Source organism: Mastigoproctus giganteus, unplaced genomic scaffold, assembly GCF_048544385.1.
Source record: "Mastigoproctus giganteus isolate SK-2022 unplaced genomic scaffold, ASM4854438v1 scaffold_15, whole genome shotgun sequence".
In the NCBI taxonomy this organism is placed as follows: Eukaryota; Metazoa; Arthropoda; class Arachnida; order Uropygi; family Thelyphonidae; genus Mastigoproctus; species Mastigoproctus giganteus.
Window position 1 is genome coordinate 1,609,648 of NW_028328292.1, and position 24,319 is coordinate 1,633,966.

At 38.8% G+C, this 24,319-nt stretch overlaps 1 protein-coding gene across 1 annotated transcript in view; it reads left to right on the top strand.

The window, feature by feature from the left end:
- Nucleotides 1-24,319, top strand: part of LOC150074905 (uncharacterized) — a 104,739-nt gene that overhangs the window by 11,468 nt on the left and 68,952 nt on the right. Inside the window, exon 4 of the mRNA XM_090389378.1 lies at nucleotides 15,020-15,099. Coding sequence (XP_090245504.1) covers nucleotides 15,020-15,099 — 80 coding nt within the window. The remainder of the gene's footprint in view (nucleotides 1-15,019; nucleotides 15,100-24,319) is intronic.

Genomic DNA, 24,319 nt, shown 5'->3' on the forward strand with positions numbered 1-24,319 from the left:
GCTGACTTAGAGCTGCAATGCTGTTTTTTTTATTATTATTTATTTTCTTTATTTATTTTTTGTTTTTGTATGGGCGGCTCCTAGAACAAAAGTTCATCTCGGCCTCGTTGCTCTGTTCAGTTTTTACGCATTGTCAGGGTAAGGCCAGTGTGTATCGTGAAAAAAAAAATCATCCCGCTTAGGAATATCCCATGTTGGATGAAGACAGTTGAAAAGGAAGGCAAGAGAGAGAGAAAAAAATTTTTCACCCGCACTGGAGAAAGTGACAGGAAAGAAAAACTGTTTGTGAGCTTATGTGTGTGTTCTGTATTGTGATGTTGTATTTGTGCATTCTGGCTACCTGGAAGCAGCGATCACCTGGACGACTGCCTCCAGGTACTCGTCCCTAGCAGGAGGGCAAGATCTCTCCTACTAACTGCACGCCCTCCTCTCTGGGAAACTACTAGTAGTAGTAGTAATAGTAGTGGCATGTGATGCAAGAAAGCAAGTGTATGAGCTTATGCAGCATCAGCCAAAAAAAAGAGTTCCCAGGGAGGAAAGAAAAACTTGTATAAGATAAAGAGAGGGAAGGAGAAAAGAGGAGAAGCACTATCCCGGCCCAGGGAAGCCCCAATCCAGGATGGATTGCTAGAATAACACAAGAAAAAAAAAAAAAATAATAATATAATAAAATAAAATAAATAAATAATAATAAATAAAATAAATGAAAGTTAGCGCTCTAGACCTTTGACAATCTCTTGGCCTTCTCCCCACCAAAAGGGTATTTTTTATTTCTCTCTCTCTCTCTCTCTCTCTCTCTTTCTGTCCAGGGTCGGACTAGAAAGGGTGGACTCCCTCCCCTAAGGAGTTTTTTCCCCTCAAGTGAAAGAAGGGAATTGGAAATTTCATGAAAATGAACCCTGTTTTTCTTCATTCGGTGAACGGCTACTCTGTCAGCGCAAGAGAAGTGAAATTACATTTGCAGCTCAGAATGGAATTCAAACATTGAAACACATGACATTTTATGTTGAATTTTTCGGGCGTTGTGTGATAATGAAAATTCAATTTTTCTCTGGAAATTTTTTGATGATATCAAATGCATATCAAGGAAATATTGAAGTATTCAATAACAATTACTTACAATTTCCCAATCCCTCACTACGAGTAATGGATTGTTCTCACAATCTGTTACTGCGCATTTTTTTTTTTTTTTTTTTTCGTTTGTACACCAGGTGAGATGCATGTGAAGTTCCTTCGATATCAGTTTTCGAAGTTTATAACGCAGCTATGAATAGAAATATTTTCTTGAAATTTCGTAAGAAGATCAAATATACATCCATGAAACTGCTGTTCCGATTTAGTCCTCTAGAAACAATTACAATAAAGCGAACTTTTTTTTTTAGTAAATGCGCATTGTAGTGATCAGTTTTACGACAGTTTTTTTCTTTCCGTTTCCAGTATAGCTTCCAGTAGATGAATTTCCTTGATTTTTTTCAGTAGATATTGAAGAAAGGAAATGCAATATTTTAGTTTTTCAAAACCAATTCGTTGCGATTCTTTCATACAACAATTACGAAAAGCAATAAAGCTACTGTTGTGAGCAAGCCATGCAAATTAGTGTTCGCAAGTAATGATGCTCAACTGTTTGTTTTCCACGAAAGTTGTTTGCAGTTTCATTTTCTCCTTGGATCACCCTGGTAACGCTAATGACGTAAGCTTGACCAGTCAATTATCTCTCTGCGTGCGTTGATTCGTTTTAGCCAGAGGCGCCGAGCTGACGCGCGAATTTTGAACTAATGAAGTAACGCGTTTTATTTTCAAAGCTTGGATCTTGTTTTGCCGACATCAAAATTTAATAAATTGAAATGTGATCGTACATTTTTGCTGTTTTAGAGTGAATTAATAGTTTTTGCTGAGCGCTAAAGGTAGGAAATCAAAGAATATACTTCTGTTTATGTATATTGAGAGTTTCAATTTGGAAAATTGAGTAGAAATTATGAAAATTATTAGTTTTCTTCGGGGGGAGCAACTTTCGAGTTAGGGTTAAAAATTAGACAAAAACAGGGCGGACCAGGCTCGGGTTAATAAATTTAAATTTGTTCGCAAAAATATTTTTCCCTTCCACTTTCGATTATTATCATAGTCTGTGAGAAGCTTTCGCTGCTAGTTCCAGATAAGCAATCACCTGCGTTCTATGTGGGGACACCTTTAAGCATAACGCTACCAGGGGTGCTGGTTCCATACAAGGCAGTCTTTACTTTTTCAATTAACTCAACTATTTAAGGAAGAACTAAATATAAAATTTCATCAAAATCGGTAAAACTATTTTTGAAGAAAACGTAATTTTCAAATTAATCTTCAAGTTCATTGACCTTCAGGTAGAAAGTCAGTTTCCAATAAAAATCACTTAAAAATATTAGTGAAAAACAGCAATGAGTTTTTCAAACAGTGATTTTGGGGCTCCCCCTATGATCGGGGGCTCTAGGCAGATGTCTTTTTTGCCTATTGGATAATGCGCACCTGACTAGCAGGGCTGCCCATAGTTTGTTGGTAAACTGTTTTTCCATCAAAGATGTAATTATTGGAAATACACAAATTTATTACATTGTTCCAATATGTTGGTTTGCAGTCTATTATATGTTTGTATTTATTATACAGATTATTTAAGACAGCCTTCAAACTAGTTTGGTTAATACTTGTGAATAGGCTATATGAATAGGCTTGTGAATAGGTGGAGATCCATACGATATAGCTTTATAATTATTAATTAATTTTGATGTCACAGTATTTATCCACATACAGAAAGCTTCAATAGGTGTGTTATATTTATAAGCAAGCATGAAGCAATAGTTAGGAGGGCCTGATAAATCTGTTTTTTGAATGTGGTTAGGCTTGTTTTTGTATACAACCTAAATTTGTAACCATAAGAAAGGATCTTTCTCAGATCCTGGTAAGTTATTATATCCATTACCAGTTATTATATGTCCATGATAGGGATCAACATAGGGCTGTGATTCTGCCTTGTGGCAAATGCATGTGTTAGTGTCTGGTACAAATTTATCCACTTAAATTAGAGAGGTGCCTCCGTAGCCAGGTGGGAAGGAGCAGCAGGGCGTAGCACACGCTTCTTGATTAGACCGGGGTTCGAGCCCGTCACCACCAAATATGGAGGATGCGGAAAGGTCAAGGGAATGACCACCGCATATCACGGAGCAATATGGCCTTAGTTGCTAATGCTCCTAAAAACCAAATAACAAACAAATAACAAAACTTAAATTAGAGAAAATAGTTTTTAAACTATGTTTTTAAACTATATGAGAAAATAGTTTAAAAACTATTTTCTTTAATTTACATTTTCAAATTGCAGACATGTGGAGTAGCTAGTGTAGTTTTAATTTAATTTTGATTATTTCCTTAACTTACTTTTTCTGATTTCTTACACACAGGGTCGCTAGCATATACCATAAATACTTTATATCAGTCTTATTTGAAACTTCTTAACTCTCCACGGCAGTGCAGACCTTTTTTCTCTCTCCTCATATACCAACTCGACCTCAGTAAGTTATCCTCTTTCATTTTACCTTTCACTTTGCATTTCGCTTCTGTCGGGTCAGCCATGAAATGTATGTATGCCTTATAATTTAAATTTCAACCCTTATCTTCTATTTTTAAAATTACCACACGCTGCATATATTTCATATTGGAAATAGAAGCCTTATTTACTGCTTTTCCTTTGATTTTGGCGGCTAGCCCCGGAAGAAGGCATTGGAATCATAGAATATGCAGCATTAAGTACTTATAATTACTTCTTATTAACTTCTGTCCTTTTTCCTTGTTCTCCCTAGTTACAGTTTCTGTTCCGTTAGCCCTTTACCTTTACCTATTACACACTACCTACAAAACACTATTTCTAAAGGTTACAACCACAAAATCTTTACTTAAGGTATTCTTTACTGATGAGAGTAGATTCAGTCTCAGCAGCGATTCTGTGTCAGTTAATCTGGCGACCGGTTGGCACATGGTATCACCCCGCAAAGAGGGGGGCACCTCCGTAGCCAGGTGGGAAGGAGCAGCAGTGCGTAGCACGTGCTTCTTGATTAGACCAGGTTTTGAGCCTGTCACCACCAAATACGGAGGATGCGGAAAGGTCAGGGAATGACCACCGCATTTCCCAGAGCAATATGGCCTTAGTTGCGAATGCTCCTAAAAACCAAATAACAAACAAACAAACACCCCACAAACATCACTGAAAGGGATCGGTATGGCGGTCGAGGTGTTCTCGTCTGAGAGAGGCGTTATCTTTGATGGACGTACACAACTCCAGATACTGGAAGGTGGTACTGTAACTGGTGCACGCTACTGTACTGAGGTAATCCTTCCCCATATGTATCTTTTCCGAAGTGCCATTGGCCCTGAGTTCGTGTTTATGGATGATAATGCCACACCCAATTGCACTGCAGATGTGATATACTTTTGGAAAGTGAGGACATTGTTCATATGGATTGGCCTGCCCGTTCCAACAATCTAAATCCCATCAAATACATATGGGATGCTCTGGGGAGATGCCTAGCGCCTCACCCACCAAAAAATGTTCAACAGCTGAAGATGGTGCTGACAGAGGAATGGACGATATTACCGCAAGAACGTATCAACATCATTGTTCTAAGTATTGACAGGTTGTGCAAAGCCTGCATTGACATTAGGGGTGGCCATATCTCCTTCTGAAGACCACCTCTTCCCTTTGTTCCATCTTTGGCAGTGATGCATCTGTATCATGGCAGCCAGTGCTATGTTTCCATTTTTGAATAAAGTCCCTCTATACCATTTTGTTTCTGTTGTGTTAGTGTTGTTTCCTTCATCATTTCTGTACCTCACAAGATTTCTTTGGTATGCTTTTCCATACCAGGCCACTCCTATGAGAAGCTACAGGTGAAAACCTGACTGTTCCTTAAATTTTGCATACCAGTGTATACAGGGTGATTCAGGAGGAATAATAAATATTTTAGGACGTTATAGTATCGATTGGACGTTACTGAGTGAAAAGTTCCTATAAGCATCTCTATATTCACTATTTTGCAGCACATAGCAGAACGGAAAGTAAAATAAAATGACGGGTAGTAGTTAAAGTTCATTTAATGCTAAATACATAAAACAGAATATGATAAATACATACAGTGACTGGTAATACAAAAGCTTTCAGGCTTTATGCAGCCCTTCTTCAGTTAACCATCAGACTGAAAGTTTTAGGAACATAAAACTTAAGAGGGTGCGATGGCAGTCATGCACAGTGGACTGCGTGATGCAACAACTAATCATTGGAAGTTAAAGCCTGTTGTTGTGAAGTAGGGGAACGTTGCCAACATTTGTCAGTCATGAGAATAGTTGCTTCGATAATAAGATGAACACGACATCCTCTATTTCTGTTGACAGAAGTATTAGTGCATGTGATGTGCAGTGATTCCAACCAGGCGCAGCGTCGGTAATCGTGGGACCGATCAACAACCATGACATCGCGGCGTGGGTTAGTGTCATGTTGGGTTGACCAGAAATGCTCATCAATGGCAGAGTGTTCTATGTCTCTAAGCAAATGGCTCTTTCGTGTTCAGAAATACGTTTGCAGAACCCTTTGCCAGTTTCCCAGACGTAGCAGCTAGTGCAGTCACGGTAAGAAATGCGGTAGATTAGCCCACTCTGTAATAAGGTGGGAATGGGTGTTTTCACTTTGGAGATGAGGGATCACAACTTCCTGCCTGGGAGTTGTATGCACCTTATCCCATGAGATTTTAGGACCCTAGAAACCTGCTGTGAAAGGTTTGGGTGGTGGGATGGAGGCGCTCGCATCGCCGCCATTACCTTGAACAGTCCTGTTGGTCGCTATGTGTTCACGTGCCTGCAGGTTACACCTGTCTAGGGTATTGGTGGAATCGCCACATCTCGCAAGATCTGTCTTGACCCTAGCAATCTCGGTGTGCCTCTCATCCGCAGAACTACAGTGGGTCCAGGCGTGAGTTAACAAGGCCCACGCAGTGCTGAGAAGATGGCTGCACGTGTTTGCTGACCAGTAGTTTGTAAATTGGCGAGCAGCACACATTAGCTTGCAGTAGACTGTTAGACTGTTGTTCTCAAGCGCTTGCCTTCACGTCGGACTAGGGTGTCCGAGTATGGTAGGGTATTGACCAACTCTAGTTTGATAGTGAATTTTATGACTCGCGCCTTTTGTTAACATTTTGTTAACACATGCGCAGCCATCTTCTCAGCACTGCGCAGGCCTTGTTAACTTGTGCCTGGACCCACTCTAGTTCTGCGGATGAGAGGTGCACCAAGATTGCTAGGGTCAAGACAGATCTTGCGAGATATGGCTATCCCACCAGTACCCTAGACAGGTGCATGACCGCATACAACCCCCAGGCAGGAAGTTGTGATCCCTCATCTCCAAAGTGAAAACACCCATTCCTACCTTACTACAGAGTGGGCTAATCTACCGCATTTCTTACCGTGACTACACTAGCTGCTACGTCGGGGAAACTGGCAGAGGGCTCTGCAAATGTATTTCTGAACACGAAAGAGCCATTTGCTTAGAGACATAGAACACTCGGCCACTGCTGAGCACTTCTAGTCAACCCAACATGACATTAACTCATGCCGCGATGTCATGGTTGTTGATCGGTCCCACCATTACCGACACTGCCTGGTTGGAATCACTGCACATCACGTGCACTAATACTTCTGTCAACAGAAATAGAGGGTGTCGTGTTCATCCTATTATCAAAGCAACTATTCTCATGACTGACAAACATTGGCAACATTCCCCTACTTCACAACAACAGGCTTTAACTTCCAACGATTAGTTGTTGCATCATGCAGTTCACTGTGCATGACTGCCATTGCACCCTCTTAAGTTTTATGTTCCTAAAACTTTCGGTCTGATGGTTAACTGATGAAGGGCTGCATAAAGCCTGAAAGCTTTTGTATTAGTAGTTACTGTATGTATTTACTATATTCTGTTTTATGTATTTAGCATTAAACTAATTTTAACTACAATCTGTCATTTTATGTTACTTTCCGTTCTGCTCTGAGCTGCAAAATAGTGAATATAGAAATGAATCCGCATAGGCCTTTTTACTTATACTTATCCTATAAACATGTGTCCAATTTTCAATGGATGTGGAGATACAGCTGTTTGAAACTGGCATGCACAGCTCCCTGAATCAGATATGATCAAGAAGCAGTTATAACCTGATGCTGTTTGGTGTTAGAAGTGTTGTTAAGAATGCTGCACATCTTCAAACATGCTGATTGTGCCCATATGGTGTTTGTGTGTGGTTTTTGTGGTGTAAGTGTTGCTGCTTGTAGAGAATACCATCAACAGTTTCCTAATCAGAATACTGGATTCAAGAGCATTTAGTAGTGTTTACACCAAACTGTGCAAGATTGGTACAGTTCCCAGCACTCATATTTCTTCTGAACATGAAATAGAACACATTCTTCAGTCAGTAGATCGTAGTCCTACTATTAACACATGAAATAAAAAACAAGAAATCTCCAGGAGAAGATATGCTGGAGCCTGAGATCGTAAAGAAGGCTGTTGAAACCATCCCAAATGAGATCCTAAACCTCTTCAACCATTGCCTTGAAGCAGGCCATTTCCCAGTAGTATGGAGATCTGCAAAATTAAGGCTTATTCTCAAGAATCCGACAAAACTACAAGACCTTCCGGAGTCATACCGGCTCATCGCTCTTCTATCCATACTAAGCAAACTCCTAGAACATCTTCTAAGCAAAAGAATAGAAATTCATTACTCCAAGGCTGGCCTTCACTCTGACAACCAATACGGCTTTAGAAGGGGATGCTCCACGGTGGACGCCTTAGAGAATATCGTCAAAGCAGCTACCACTACCAGCCATAAATACTTCCTTGTCATTTCAGTGGATTTTGCCGGGGCGTTTGACTCCCTCTGGTGGCCAAGCGTCCTCGGCAGACTCCGGAAAGCAAAACTACCAGCTAATTTGTACAATTGTATAAAAACCTATTTCGCAAACAGAACAGTAACTGTCAGTGCTCCGTACTGTTCAGTCACACGACCAGTCTATAGAGGATGCCCACAAGGCTCAGTACTTGGCCCACTTCTCTGGAATGTGGTGCTCGACAGCTTTCTAAACCTCGACCTTGGTAATGTGAGATCGCAGGCCTATGCGGATGACCTGATCCTGATGCTGGCGGAAGACTCAAGAACTCAACTAGAGATCTCTGCAAACCGTGCTATAAATATCCTACAAGACTGGGCCACCCAAAACCGCTTAAAGATATTCCCAACAAAAACCTGCTCCATCCTACTTAAAGGTTCTCTCAATATCAGAAGGCCTCCCCAGATAAAGATTCAGGAAACAACAATTAAGCTTTCCACTGAACTTAAATATCTTGGTATTCTGCAGGATAAAAATCTATCATTCACACCCCATCTTACTTACCTCCGAAGCAAAATCAAAAAATACTCTGCACTAATAGCTAGAGTCACTCGTCGTGACTGGAGACTTAAGAAGAGGACCCTAGCCCTCTTCTATAAGGCAGTCTTCTTACCAGCAATAACATACGCATCAGGAGTCTGGTTCCACAAGGCGGTAACAGCAGTAAACAAAAGGAAGCTAGAGACCATTCAACGTTCAGTCCTACTGACAATCTCGAGAGCCTGCTGTACTGTAAGCACCCACGCCCTCCAGGTCCTCTTGGGTGCTCTCCCCCTGGACCTGGAGATCGTCCGCTGTGGGTTGCTTTATCAACTATCCAAAGGCAAATCAATCACCTGCCTAGACTACACAACTGATCCGGCAAACGATCGTAAACTCGAGAAAAAAACGCCTTCTCACCCATCTACAGCAGGCCTGGAAAACCTGCTGGACGACTTCGACAAAAGGAGAAGTCACCCGAAGATTCATACCGGATAATCAACTAGTGTTTCCCAAAAGCCCAAACTGGTTTTCACCGGGACTGCTGACATATTACCTGCTCACGGGACATGGCGCAATAAGAGCAAAACTCTCCAGTTTCGGATTGAGTGACACCCCTCTCTGCCACTGTGGATAGCCAGAGACGTGGGAGCACCTCATGCACCACTGCCAACTATACGAAGACCTCCGCTGTCTCTTAATAACTAGAATACGTTTCTCGTCAATAAACCAAGAACAATATCTCCTGGAGAGCGTAGACAACTATAAAGCCTTAACGCAGTTTGCGCAGGATCTTTTTACTAGAAGAACATACCCACAACCTTAGCAGGAATTTTCCCACAAACTAACCACTCGTCATCCATAATAAAGATCCTTAGATGTGTCAACCAAGCAAAAACCTAACAACTACAATCTGAAAAGCTAATCATTAACTTATCTGGATCTGACCACTGGCTTAAACTGGAGCCATTATCTGGACTTGACCACTCACACGGATGGGACAACATGTCCCAGGAATGGCATGCGAAGACCTGACAAAGACATTATGCAGTTTGCTGCCGAAACATCATTAGGCGACCTGAACCGGGTACCTCACTCGGTTCGCTTTCTTTCCCTTCCCTTGGAAGGGGAATGGTTACTCTGTACCCTCCCCCCTGCCATCCCCTATCTTCACCTGGTGAGGCATGGGTCTGCCCCGCTGACTTTTGGGGTTATCTTCACTATTGACTCCATATTTCTGTCTTTCACCCGCCCCCCCAGTCTTCAGTCTCCCTTCCCTCTCTAGCTATCTTGCAACTAGCGTTTGACCCCTTGCCAAAACTACACAAGCCCCACACAAAAATTTAAAAAAAAAAAAAAAAAACGAACTATAACCCGTATAACTTATATCTCTTTCGGCCTGACCCAATTTCTAGCGTTTCTCCCTCCCCTCCCCTCCACTTTTTTTTTTTTTTTTTTTTTTTTTTTTATAGGTCCTAGCCACTGAAATCTCAGGAAATTAGGTGGCAAGACCTGCCAGAGTAAATAGTAAATTTCTAAAATACTGGTGTACCTGGTCTGCCTCCACGAGGTATAGTGTGGGCAACGGTGGTTCTCATTTGAGACCCAACGGCTAAAAGACCAGATGAACAACGGTACAAAACATTACACACCACAATATCCATACACTTTTAAACCTCTGGCCTCTACAGTGTTCTGTATCACACCACAATGTATATTACGCGGAGATGAGGAAAACCCCTGGTGCCGTTAGACCCTAAACACACTATACACTATACACTACTATTAACACATGAAAGTAAATGTGTGTCTCTCCCACCCCTTCGCCTGGTGGGTTCCCTATGCCAGCTAACATATCCAACCCCCAGAGCAGGATGGGCAGCTTGACCTTACCAGATTCGACACTACATGGACATGACAACTATCACCGACAAAGACACTGTGGCTTTGCTGCCGACACGCCATTTGGCGATCTGAACTGGGTACTCCAACCCGGTTCCCTTTAAAACCCATCCCTAGGCAGGGGAGGGAGGAGACAGGTATCTGTCTCCTCCCCTCCCTGCCTTCCCCCATACTTCGCCTGGTGGAGCTCGTCTCCACTGACCTCTTTGGGGGATGCCTACTCTATCGTCCCTATTCTTCTGTCTATTTTCCACCCAGTCTTTAGTCTCCCCCCCTCTCTCACTAAACCGACCGAGTACACCCCTTAATAATGCCACCAAATTCTAATCAATGTCTAAATTCTCCCGGTTTCATGTAAATCTCTAAGACAACTAACACTATTATCTTTTATCTAGCATATAGCCTCACGTCTAAATTTAATAACATCAAAATTTTGCCCGACTTATTAGGCCTTTTAACACATCTCTCTAGTGTTCAACCCCAACCAGCGATTTCCTAACAGCAATCTCATTAAGCATTAATGTCAAACACGTCAATTTTTTTTTTTTTTTTTTTTTAAGATCCTAGCCTGAAATCCCAGGAAACTAGGTGGCAGGACCTGCAAGAGAAACTTATTGTGATACTGGACACACCCGGCTAGCCTCCACGTGGTGAGGTATGGGCAATGTCGGGCCCCACTAGGGGCCTGGTGGCCAATAAGCCCAATAAACAATGGGCACAACACATCACACTGCACAGACATGGCCCACACACTTTCAAGTCTCTGGCTTGACAGTGTACTGTCCTCAATACAGCGAACATATGCGGAGATGGGAGAAATCCCAGGTGCCGTCTGAAATGAACATACTTTATACCTTATACCTTATTAGCACATGAAGAATTTCTATGCATATCGGTGTTCCACAGACAAGAGTAAAGCGAACATTACGGGAGCATGGCTTGTATCCATTTCACGTACAATGGATGCAACACCTTCAACCAGGAGACAATGCCCATCGATTGGAATTTTGTCGGTGGGTAAATGCTAATTGCCGATTAATTCCATTAATACTGTTCAGCAATGAAGCTACTTTCACCCGTGACAGTATCAACAACACCCATAACTCTCATAGGTGGTCAGGTGAAAAATCCACATGCCACTGTAGAAACGAATTTTCAACATTGCTTCTCTGTAAACATATGGTGTGGTATCATTGACAATCAGTTGATTGGGCCTGTTGTGTTGCTAAATCGTCTTACAAGGTCCATTTACCTAGAATTTCTGCAAAATGAACTTCAACTGCTATTGGAGGATGTTCCTTTGGCTACAAGGATTAGTATATACTTTCAGCATGACAGAGCTCCTGCACATTATATCCGTCTGGTGATACAATGTCTAAATTGAACTTTCCCTGAATGATAGATCAGCTGCAGTGGTCTCGTTCACTGGCTACCAAGGTCTCCAGACCTCACTCCATTTGATTTTTGTTTGTGGGGATGGATGAAAAGTGCACTATACAAGGAAAAGGTGAATACAAGAGACAAATTGCTTGCTCGCATTTTGGATACTGCTGCCCTTGTAAAGGAACACCAAGACGACCTCAGAAGAATAATGCGTGATATTACCACAAGAGTTACAAAGTGCATTGAGGTTGGTGGGAGGATTTTCGAACATTTATTGTGAACTGTAAAAAATTTGTCAATTATTTGTGTTTCGTATCATTCAAAAAGTCAATAAATACAAACAATAAGTCATTCATTGTTCTGTAATACCTCTCATAATGGCTTTGTGCATGCCAATTTTAAACAGCTGTATCTCCGTATCCGTTGAGAATTGGACCCGTGTTTATATGAATTTTTTTTTTTACTCTGAATAATCAATACTATAACGTCCCAAGATATTTACTATTCCTCCTGAATCACCCTTTATATATATATATAATCGATAATTAATATAAAAATAAAAATAAATACATAAGCCAGTAGCATGGCAAAACTGTAGAGCGAAAATTTAACATAAAAATTAAAATTTTTATGTTAATTATTATGTTAATGATAATGTTAATATGTTAATGATTATGTACTGTGCATCATGTGGAGGATGTGCATTTTGCTGCCTCTAATGATAGCTTTATATTTATTTTTTATTTCATTTCATTTCATTTTCTAAAGTCATTCTTACTAAAGTCATTATTCTAATACAGTCCATTCCGGGACACATCGGGACTAGTGCATTTTGGCCCGATTAAGCGGCTGCCCCAATTATCCGAAGTTTCACATAAATAGTTAAAAATACAATGTACCCCTCCCTTTACAATTAGTTCACTGCTGTACAATCAAATCACGTTATGACGAACTGAACATAGTAAAGTACCGTTCACTATACGATGTGCAGTAAGCGCCGGTCATTGTGATCACGTTTGTGAATTGAATTTTAATTCTATTAAACAGCAATTCTAATTAGCGAAAATAGGAGGAACATTATCCACAGGCTATAAAAGCAAAGATATATTAAGCACAAAGTTACCCTTTATTACCTTACCAATTAAAAAAATTAAATGATACGTGAAAATCGGAAGAATATACATGATAATCAGAATAATTAATATGTATTGTAATATGTACATACGAACTAGTTGACATTTCTGTTCACTGACATTTGTGGGCAGGGGGGTTCAAATTTAAAACAGTAAAAAGATAAGCAATCAATAACAAAGAACGGCACACACACAAATTGCAGGTAACACAATACGCGCAAGTGAGAACCGAGTAACGAGTTACAGAGCTTTAAAAATAGGAATAAAGAGCTCTGAGAATTAATTTTTTTATATGATTGAAGATTTCATTGAAGTGTAAACACATTTCACCATAATAACCCACAGAATTCCAGCTGTCGGTATTATCGCAAATTCAGTAAGATCGAGTTTACTGTCCGTTTATGATAGATTTCACTATCCCAATAAACAGGTGACTGCTAATTGTTTTATGGTTGTGACCTCCAGAATTTCGACCGAACCATGTGGTACCATCGGAGACAATCGTAGGGTAATCTCCAGTGCTGCGGTCTGCTGCCCCAATTAAACGGCATGTTGTCCCAATTAAGCGAAGTAAACCGTGGCTATTTTCTCTATTGGTTTCTGTTTTTTAAGATTTGCCCCAAATAAATGGCTGCTCTGATTAACCGGTGGCCCAAATAACCGGAATCCACTATATATACAGAGATAGAGAGAGAGCACATTCTTCGATGTATTTTTTAGAGTATAAATATTATGCAGTAGTAATTAAACTGAATTCCTCAGTTTAGAGAACATAAAATTATAGAGTTTGTTAAGTGTTCTGTAAAGTTATAATTTTAGTATTAATTGATAAATAAAGATAACTATATTTGCTTTTCACTTCTATTAATCATAGAAAAAGAAAAAAAAATTGAACATATTGAAATGGGATGCACAGCATACGTTAGAAAATGTGTGTAGCCACTTATTTCCTTTATTTAGCATTAAATAAATGATGCAAGAAGCTTGGCTTTTTCTTGCATCTGCCAAAAAAAAAAAAAAAAAAATCACAATTGTCTTGTTATTCTAAGAAAATTCTGTTTTTAGTACAGTACATCATTATTACAGCCAAAAAACTTTGGAAAAGAAATTTTAAATAATTACACTGAAATGCCAATCTTGGAGCCAGTCCATTGCTGAATTTCATAATGAATGCTAATCCACAGTTGTGTCAGCTTTTGAATTGTATGATATGAACTGTATGATATATAAAATAAAGTACAATGTGTGCATTAATCAAAGAATGTTTTTTTTTGCACTCATCCTCCCATTATATCATTGTATGGTGTGAGAAAATCTCTTTACGAATCACTCTGGAGCAGTGGTTCCCAAACTAGGGTCCGCAGACCCCTGGAGGTGCGTAGACCAGTTCCGGGGGGGGGGGGTTTCTGCAAAACGACCCTCTAGAACTGGTCAAATTATTCATTGTATGTATAGCAAATTGATGATCAATAAAGTTATATATTTATGTAAAAATAAGAATAAAGTTGAGTTGTTTTAAACATAAAACTTTGAATTTTCTTTTCAAAAAACCCATTATTCATCCATATATATATATACACACCAAAAATATATATATAGGGGGTCTGCAAGCCACAATTTTTTTGTGGTTTGTTATATTTCTTTAGGGGGCCGGGGGTCTGTGAACTTTTTTTCATTTTTGAATTTTTTGATTTTCATTTTGATTTTCCTTAGATCTCAGTAGTTTGGGAACTATTGCTCTGGAGGAATGCACGATGTTTATGAATTGAAATGTAACTAAATCAACCTTTGGAAACCTATATGTGTTTGCTTGGGGGGTTTTGGCACTTCAGGTAATTTGCTCATAATTTGCCACTTCTTATGGTATGCCACATCATATGGTCCTTCTTGTGAACACATGCATTTTATCTATTATGTACATATGTTTGCTCACAGACAATTTGCATGTTATGCATGCTAAGAAACCATATAAATTCTTAGAAAAACATCCCTCCTCAGCCTGAAATAAGCTAATCTCAATTGAGAGACCTTTAAGAATTTTGCTAGTCCCTGACAGGATTTGAATTCGGTCTTCTCCAAACCCTATATACACAACAAGCTTGTTCTGTGTACCTAGATTTTTTTTTTATGCTTTTAAAATTTTGGCAAAATCTATAATGTTTCCATATTATTTTCAGACCGCTCATACCATCCATATTGTGCTCCATCACTACAAATATTTTTATCTTGGAATATTGGTAAACAAAGAGCTGCAGAGGTAAGGTTACTATTGAATAGCTTTAATATTTATACCAATGCATTATCATTCAGCTGTGTTATTTGTATTATCTTTCCCCCATTTGTTTACAGTATTTGTATACAAATATTGCTGTGAAAGCTATATGTAATCTTAGCACAAGGCACAATTAAACAGTTCCCAGAAATTTATTATGCTAAATTGCTAGAGATGTGCAAAACATATCACATTACATTTAATAACCTTATCTGAAAGTGATTTATAAAATTAGACGTGTTTAGAAGATGGCTGGTAGTTGAAGTTCATGTTCAAGTAGCATATTCCATTGTGGTTCACATGTGGTAAAAGTAAAATGTCAATGACATGAACCAACCTTATAAAAATTTTTATTTTTACAGTTCCTTTTACAAGGAACTGTAAAAATAAAGTAGAATATCCTGGTGAAGAAGAAGACCCCACAGAAAATCCATATAAAGAGAGGATACGGTATGGGGAGGAAGAAAACCACACCTAATTGAACACTCTTTGTAACACCCTCTCAATGTGGTCATATATACAAGGTGAAGGAGATCTCCCAGTTATGGTCTTCCAGATCAGTATCACTAGAATCTACCTTGGTTCCAGAGTTACATCATTGGAATCCAGCATGTACAGTATGTATGTCGTGACCTGTGGAAACTCAGGGAGGGGCATCCTGCTGCTGGTGGCCAACCTTAATATGCCACTTTGACCCCTGCTTTGGCTAGATAGGAAGGCCTGGACTGGCCTAGCTCGGCTCTGCTCTGCTCAACACCTGACATGACTGTTGTAAACTGTATTTCAATTGATCTCCTTCTGCTAGGTCTCAAGTTGGGAGGCCAAGATTTATTGGAGATATGGGTATGATGCTCTAGTAAACTTAAGTGTCCCATTCACTTGCACAGTATCTGCTAGTCCATGAGCAGGTATCCTCTCAAAGGGTTCTTTGGTGGATGAGGTATTTGGGGCATATGAAACCTCTTTTTTTTTACTGATATGAATGATTTAAATCCCTGTTCTTTTGGTGCCCCAACAAGGTTTCTACCTAATTGATTGAGTGATACTGACAATTTGTGATGTTTCTTCAAGAACAGTTATGATGTAGAATCTAGACTTAATCAATCTCAGGAATGTATGGAGGATTTCTGCTTTAAAGAAGGCAATGAATGTCATTTCTGGTTGAGGTGATTGTGTTCCTTCAACCTTTTAGCATAGAGGACCTCAAAAAAACTTGGCTGTGTGCTGGAACTTGTATTTGGTTGCCATTTTAGAGATAGAAGTGTAAACCGTATTTATCAAAGCTATTTTTGATCTGATTAACTTTTTTTTGCATTCAATTCTGATTTACGGAACTGAATCCTGGGTACTGGAGCAGTATGATGTCATTACTGATTGCCAATGTGGAGGAATAATACTTAGGTGTTTGTAAAGGGGTTCTTACAATGTAGTGCCCCATATGTGTATCATTTATTAATTATTTTTCTTCTGATGCCTCTGTAGCCAGATGGGCAGGAGCGGCAGTGTGTAGCACACGCTTCTGGATTAGACTGGGGTTCGAGCCCGTCACCACCAAATACGGAGGATGCGGAAAGTTCAGGGAATGACCACCGCATATCTCGGAGCAATATGGCCTTAGTTGCTAATGCTCTTAAAAAAAAAACAAATAACTAACAATTCTTTTTCTGTCGTAAAGAAGCCTTTGCTGTCATAAAGGAAAGTATTAGAATGGCATAATAAAAGGAAGAGAATTTATTCAGCATCAGCCACAAAAAAAAAAAAAAAAAACCTCTCTCATATTATTCCTATCATTAAAAGGTTCCTATCCAATTTCTCCTTGGATTTTGCTGAACTCTGAACCTCATCCACAACATTATATCCGAAGGTAAACTTTACAAACTGTTGAGAAAATCCCTCCCTCATTAATTTTACAATCCTCTCAGTGGCTTTTACGCTTCAAAGCATGAAGGACTCCAAAAAACTTGGCTATGTGCTAGAACCTGTATTTGGTTGCCATTTCAGAGATGGAAGAAGTGTAAATGGTATTTATTAATGCTATTTTTGATCTGATTAACTTTCTTTTCACTCGATTCTGATTTGTGGGACCTAAATCCTGAGTACTGGAGCAGTATCATGTCATTACTGATTGTCAATGCAGGAATAATACTTAGATGTTTTGTAAGCCTCTATTTTGTAAAGGGTTTACCATGTAGTGCCCTGTACGTGTATTATGTATTAATTCTTTTGCTGTCATAAAGAAAAGTATTAGAATGGCATAATAATGAAAGGAAGAGGACTTATTCTGCATCAGCCACAAAAAAAAAAAAAAGAAAGAAAAACCCTCATATTACTCCCATTGTCAAAAGGTTCCTATCCAATTTCTCCTTGGATTTTGCCAAACTCTCAACCTCGTGCACAACATTGTATCTGAAGGTAAACTTTATGAACTATTGAGCAAGTCCCTCCTTCATTAATTTTTCAATTCTCTCAGTGCCTTTTACACTTCAATCAAATCACCTTTAAGGTGTCTAGTTGCCATCTCTACAAACTCTTGTGAGCCATTCCTCATAGGGAACAATGCTTAGGATCCTTCACCAATCTATTTGCCCTTCTTTGCACTTTCTTCAGATGTTCTGTATCTTTCTTTGCATGCAGCTTTCAGAGCTGAATAATTCTGTTTACACTACATGAACAGGCTGGTATTCGATCTAAGACTTATGAAAAGTACACAGAAAGTAGCCTGGACTCAAAAAAATTATCCACTGTGATAGATAACGTGTCGTAACCTGTTGTGAAGTATATGACTCGGACTGTGTGTGTGTTGCTGTGGTTTCTTTCTTATTTTAATTTTATTTCATGGTTTTATTTTATATGAATATTGGGATGTCTTAGTATATACAGGGTGATTCACTACCAGTGCGACAAATTTGCAGGAGGTGTAGGGGGCACAAAGACGAATCGGAATCACATAGCATTGCAGGGTCCAAAATTCCTTCGTCATGCGGTAGAGGATGTTGAACGGGAGGTTGCGTGAACAGCGATCCCGCTGGAAGTCAGCATTTGCGAACCGTTTCTGTTGAAGAAACCAAGTAGCAAAAGTCCTCCGGAGTGGATAATCCGCAGGCTCCAATGATGGGACGCGTTGCAGATGGTATGAGTTCATACCATCTGCAACGCGTCCCATCATTGGAGATGGTATGAACTCATTTGGTTTGTTGCCAGTATCCTCCATACAGTGGATTGGGAAATACCCAATCGTTGGCCTATCGCTCGAGTACTCGTACACGGATTGCCTTCTGCAAGACATAGGACATGCTCTTCATGGTACCTCTCGTGAAACAACCACTCTCATGTAACCTTCTGTGCACACGTGCGAAAATCGTATGATGAGGAGCACACCTGTGCAGGAAACGTTCCTGGTACAAGCACAGAGCGGCGCGCCCGTTACAGTCCACAGCTCCACACGCGAATTGCATGTTGGCCAGTTCAACGTTTGAATATTGAATACTCGTCCATCCTACTGCCTCGGAAACCGGTTCGCAAATGCTGACGTCCAGCGGGATCGCTGTTCACCCGACCTCCCATTCAACGTCCTCTACCACATGACGAAGGCATTTCGGACCCTGCAATGCTATGTGATTCCGATTCGTCTTTGTGCCCCCTACACCTCCTGCAAGTTTGTCGCACTGGTAGTGAATCATCCTGTATATGTAGTGATATTGAATTTTCTGAGAAGTTATCCTAATTGTGGAATTCACTCGATTTTGTGATAAATGATGCTTTCTTTTTCTTAATAGGTGTAGACATAACCACATATTCCAAGCTTATTTAATATTCATATAGGTGGTAGAGAAAAACAATTAAAGTAAACCCGAATGTTTTTGTGTTTCCCCTGTGTTTGGATTTCTTTCAAAGAGTGATTATGTATAGCAGATTTTTTATCTGCTATACATAATCCTAAGCTCATCAGATCATTATTATCTCTTTAATAACTTTTCATTTTTATAAATGCATATGTCTTCTCTTCTTTTTTCAAGGAAACTATTAAGTTAACTACAAATTATTACACTACAATCATTACCTTTGTTAATAGCATCACATTTCAGAACCCCTTCCAGTTCCTTGGTCATGTGCACAACTCCTCTCAGTGATTAGGATGTGAAGAAAAGTAAGAGGAGGAAGATAATATCATAAGAGAGTGACTAACTCTTCATGGATCAGTCCCTTCTGGACACATATACCACTCGTCTTCTGATTATGCATGCAATGCAGAACATGATGCTGTTAACAAAGTAATATTGCAGTGTAACAGTTTAATTTGCAGTTCTCTTAACAGAAATAATTCACAAAGTAATTGACTCTTTTAAAGTCATGACTGAGGGAAACTGAATTCCATATTATCAAGGGATTGGCAGTAAGTTAATGCATATTGGGATTGTTAATCAGGTGGAAGGTTTCAAGATAGTGTAAGATTTGTTTAGCTGATGAATATTTCCATTACTTTGGAAAGTCTGAGGTAAGAGCAATGGGACTATAATTAGTGGGGGGAGGATTTGTCACCCTTCTTAGGGATTGTCTGGTTATGAATAAATTTCTCCTAAGTCTTACCTGTAACTATGAAGCAACATTATAAATTTTAGAAACTGGTATTTAATAGCAAGCAAGGAAAATTCTTTGGCATTTTTGTCCAAAAGTAAACTTTGTGGAACATTTCGTTCACCAGGAGCTATTCATAAATATTTTTCATCGCTTCATAAAAGAGTTTGTTATTGTGCAACTAAACTTTCTTCAGTAGGTCTAGTTTCACTTATTTAACCATGTGTAGAAGCATGATCGTGTTCCATGTCTTCATCGAAGAATGCTTCGTCAATCTTGATATCATACAGACGATACAAGTAAGTAGATACTTTCACCTAACCCTTACATCTCGTTTACGAACCAAGCCCTATAAATTACTTGATTTGTGAATTTTTTCTTACGTTTAACGCAGTATTCGTCATCTATTCTCCAAAGCAAATAATCGATCATCGAATTAACATTTACAGGCACATTTATAATTTGGCCCAAAATTCTGTATTGGTTGAAACAATGTCTTAGTCTTCTAATTTGCATGAATGGTATACGAAGAGAAATGAGTTGCTTGGTTACTAAATTCAGTCGAGGCAGATGAGGTGGAATAGCAGGATAAACGAAACCGTTGATCTTTGAAAATGTTGGAGTGGAATAATTTTGAGAGATGCTAAACAAGTATTACAAGCCTTCATAGTCGTTACATCTGCAGTTGGAAATAGTAGTAGTGGTAGTAGTGGCATGTGATGCAAGAAAGCAAGTGTACGAGCTTATGCAGCATCAGCCAAAAAAAAAAAAAAAAAAAAAAAAAAAATCACACCATTTCCTCCTTAAAATTTATTTAACCTATCAACTTCCACAATGACAGATGGAAGTTTGTTCCAGCAATTAACCACCCGCTGGCTAAAGGCAAATTTCTGCACATCTATTCTACCTCTGTCTTTTCTTAATTTGAATTTATTCGTAATCTGAACAAGTGGAAGGATCCCATCAGAATTCAGCATGCTCAATCCATTCAAGGCCTATATACCTCAATCAGATCACCGCGCAGGTGCCCTAGTTTCCAGCCACTGCTAGAAGTAACGGGCTTCAGATGTTATTTTCAGAGTTTAATAAAATCTGCTTCTCAAAATCTTAAGAAGCAGATTTTATTTAGCTTTTCTGCGTTTTTTTTTTTTTTTTTTTTTTCCCCTTTTGTTCTCTATATTTTTGAACTCTTCGGTAGCTTTGAAGCTTTTATTCTTGCATACTTCTCTCAATTTTGCTCAGCTGGAGTTTTAGCAATCTTCGAAATACTCTTATATGAAGTTAACTGAAATTTGATTTGGTATTTTCACAATTCAGTAGTTAGAGAAATCCATTTGTAGTCTAGAATGACATCATAACCAAAAACTACTGCAAGAAGTGGTTGTTATTTGTTCAAGTGATTGTTTTATTGTTGCATTCTTGAATCTAAACCGTTTAAAATTTTAAACGGTTTAATTGAAACTTACTTACTTATGATACTTAGAAGGTTGGTGTTGATCATTTTGAGAAGTAGATTTTATTAAAGTCTGCGTTTTTTCATTCTCTATGTTTTTGAACTCATTACTTTTCGACACGAGAGGCTTCTTCAGTGGCTTCGAAGCTTTTATTCTTACATTATATTACTACCCGCTGCTTACTCTACCGAATGAATGTTAGTGACTGAGTTAGCATCATTTAGTAAGTGATGCCATTTCCGTCTCTTAGTATGAATGATGCAATGTTTTATTCTCATATCCGCTGCTTATTCTACCGAATCAATGTTAGTGACTGAGTTAGCATCGTTAGCACCATTTAGGAAGTGACATCATTTTTGTAAGAAAATTTCATTAGCAATTGAATTTGCATCATTTTTGTACGAAAATTTCGTTACCAATCAGTTTTACTCCAGTGCCACCATAGATGTTTTCACATCAAAAAGATGTTTGTGTTATTATTATTGTTTTGTAGAAGTGATATTTATTTAACATGTTTCCTGGATATACGTATATTTGATCTTGTAACAAAATTTAAAGAAAATATCTATTGACATTGTCTGTGTTATAAATTTCTAGAACCTGGTGTCAAACTGAAACCTTCATATCCATCATACTTTTTAGAAAGAAAGTTATTATATTTTCTTTCTTCAGTGTGTGTTAAATACTCTATTCATATGTTGGCAACTTCATTATAAATTGTAGAACTTAGTGTCAAACAGAAAGAAACAACATTGCCCACTGAATAAAAAAGTTTGTGTTGCTCTCATACAATTGATTTTCAAAAACTATAATGGTTTGTCACCTTTCTTGGGTGTATATTTGATCTTGAAACAAAATTTCAAGAAAATATCTGTTGGAAGCTTTGTTATATTACAAAAAAGCCGGTATTAAAGGGAAACATTTGCTTCCATCTTATTTTGCATGTTGAAAGTGGGGGGGAAAAAGCATGCACTGCTCATAACAGTTTATTTTTTGAAATTTGTGAAATTTCTATTGTTACAAAATCTTTCTTTGATGTGTATTACACTCAGTGATTGTTCAAATAGGTAAAAATTCAGTAATTTTTTTTTTTTTTTTTTTTTTATGAAAACTCCAAAGACTAGAGGTTTAGAACCTGTTGTACTGTGCATGGGTTGGAGGTTAAGAAGATATTTATTGGCATTAGGCTTGAACTTCTGTAGATAGTAATTTTCAGGAAATACTTATGAAGGAAGGTTTAGATTACAGAATAGTTTAGGGCTAAAACCTCTGGTTACGTAGGGAGTTAACTAGTATACAAGTTAGTGCAATATCATCATTGTTGTATGTAGCCAACTATTTAAGTAGTTATAAATTGGCATCATTAAGTATATCTCATATTGTGAATACCTTCACAACGAGTTTCCATGATATTGCACTACATCAAATAAGCAACGTTTCACCATAGGAAAAGGCTATTGTTACTTATTCTCAGTGGATATCATCACCCATAAGGAACCGTTTCAAAGCTTATTGGCTCCTCATCAATGGGTGGGCAGGTACCCTGGTGTTGCAATGATGACAACCCAGTTGCGAAGTATAAATCCACAATATGAGAGATGCCTGATGGTGCGGAGTAATTTAGATTACAGAATAGTTTAGGGCTAAAGCCTCAGGTTACGTAGGGAGTTAACTAGCATACAAGTTAGTGCAATTGCATCATTTCTGTATGTAGCCAACCACTTAAGTAGTTATAAATTGGCATCATTAAGTATATCTCATAACAGAGTCTATCCACTCTCTGTCTCATAGACATTCTGTTTCTGCCTTTTCTATAGAGACTTTCATTGGCACTGTTCTTCTGAATTGGCTTCTATAATTCACACACTCTCTCTTTCAAAGCATTGTGAATAACTTCACAACGAGTTGCCATGATAGTGCACTACCTCGAATAAGTAACGCCTCACCATGTTGTGGAGTTATTCTTCGCAACTGGGTTGTCATCATTGCAACACCATCGTACCTGCTCACCCACTGATGAGGAGCTAATAAGTTCCAAAATGGTGCCATATAGGTGATGGTATCTGCTGAGAATAGGTAAAAATAGTCTTCTCGTATGGTGAAGCATTACTTATTCGAGAAAGTGCAATGTCATGGCAACTCATTGTCAAGTTATTCAGAATATGAGATATACTTAATGATGCCAATTTATAACTACTTAAGTAGTTGGTTACGTACAGAAATGATGCAATTGCACTAATTTGTATGCTAGTATGAAGAAAAGTTGATTCTGTGAGTTTGAAGTTGGAGAGTAAAAGAATGTTAACTGGTTGCAGCATGTGTTTTCTTTCACCCACTGCTTTGAAAGAGAGAGTGCGAATTATAGAAGCCAATTCAGAAGAACAGTGCCAATGAAAGTCTCTATAGAAAAGGCAGAAACAGAATGTCTATGAGACAGAGAGTGGATAGATTCTGTTACAGATGAGTCACTAATTAGCCTAACTGCCCTGTTTTGAATGGTGTCTAGAAGCCTGAGAGAAGAGACGTTTTGGGGCACCCTCCAGATGTAGGAACGATATTCCATGATAGGGCGGATTTGCAATTTGTACAGAGGGCACAGCTGTTTGAAAGAAAAGTAACGCTGAGAGCAAAAGAGAAAACTCAGGTTTTAGATGCAGAGGAAGCAATTTCCTTTTGCCAAGAGAGATTAGAAGTTGAGGGTAATCCCCAATAGAGGTATATGAACATGCCTAGAAATCAGTGTCATCAAAGATAAGTATAGGAGCAGAAGAATCCTTTTTGCAAGATATGAGACAGGACTAAGTTTTAGAAGGAATTAAATCAACTAAGTGGTCTTTGCCCCACTGGAGAATTACCTGGAGATCTGCATTTAAAGATTTGGTAGCGGATATTTGTGAAGTTGAAACTGTTTATGCAGGATAAGGTTTCTCAAACTGGAAAGGTGGAATGCAATGTGCTATCATCAGCACAACTATGGATAGGATTTCCAGTCAGTGGAAGAAGGTCATTAATATAAAAGAGAAAAAGAGTGGGAGAAAGAACTGAATCTTGGAGAACACCAGCATTAGTGGAGAAATTAGAAGACAGAGAGCCATCTACCATCACCCACAGTGAGTGGTCAGAGAGAAAACGGGATACCCAAATACAAAAAACAGTTGGGAAACTGTAAGATGGAA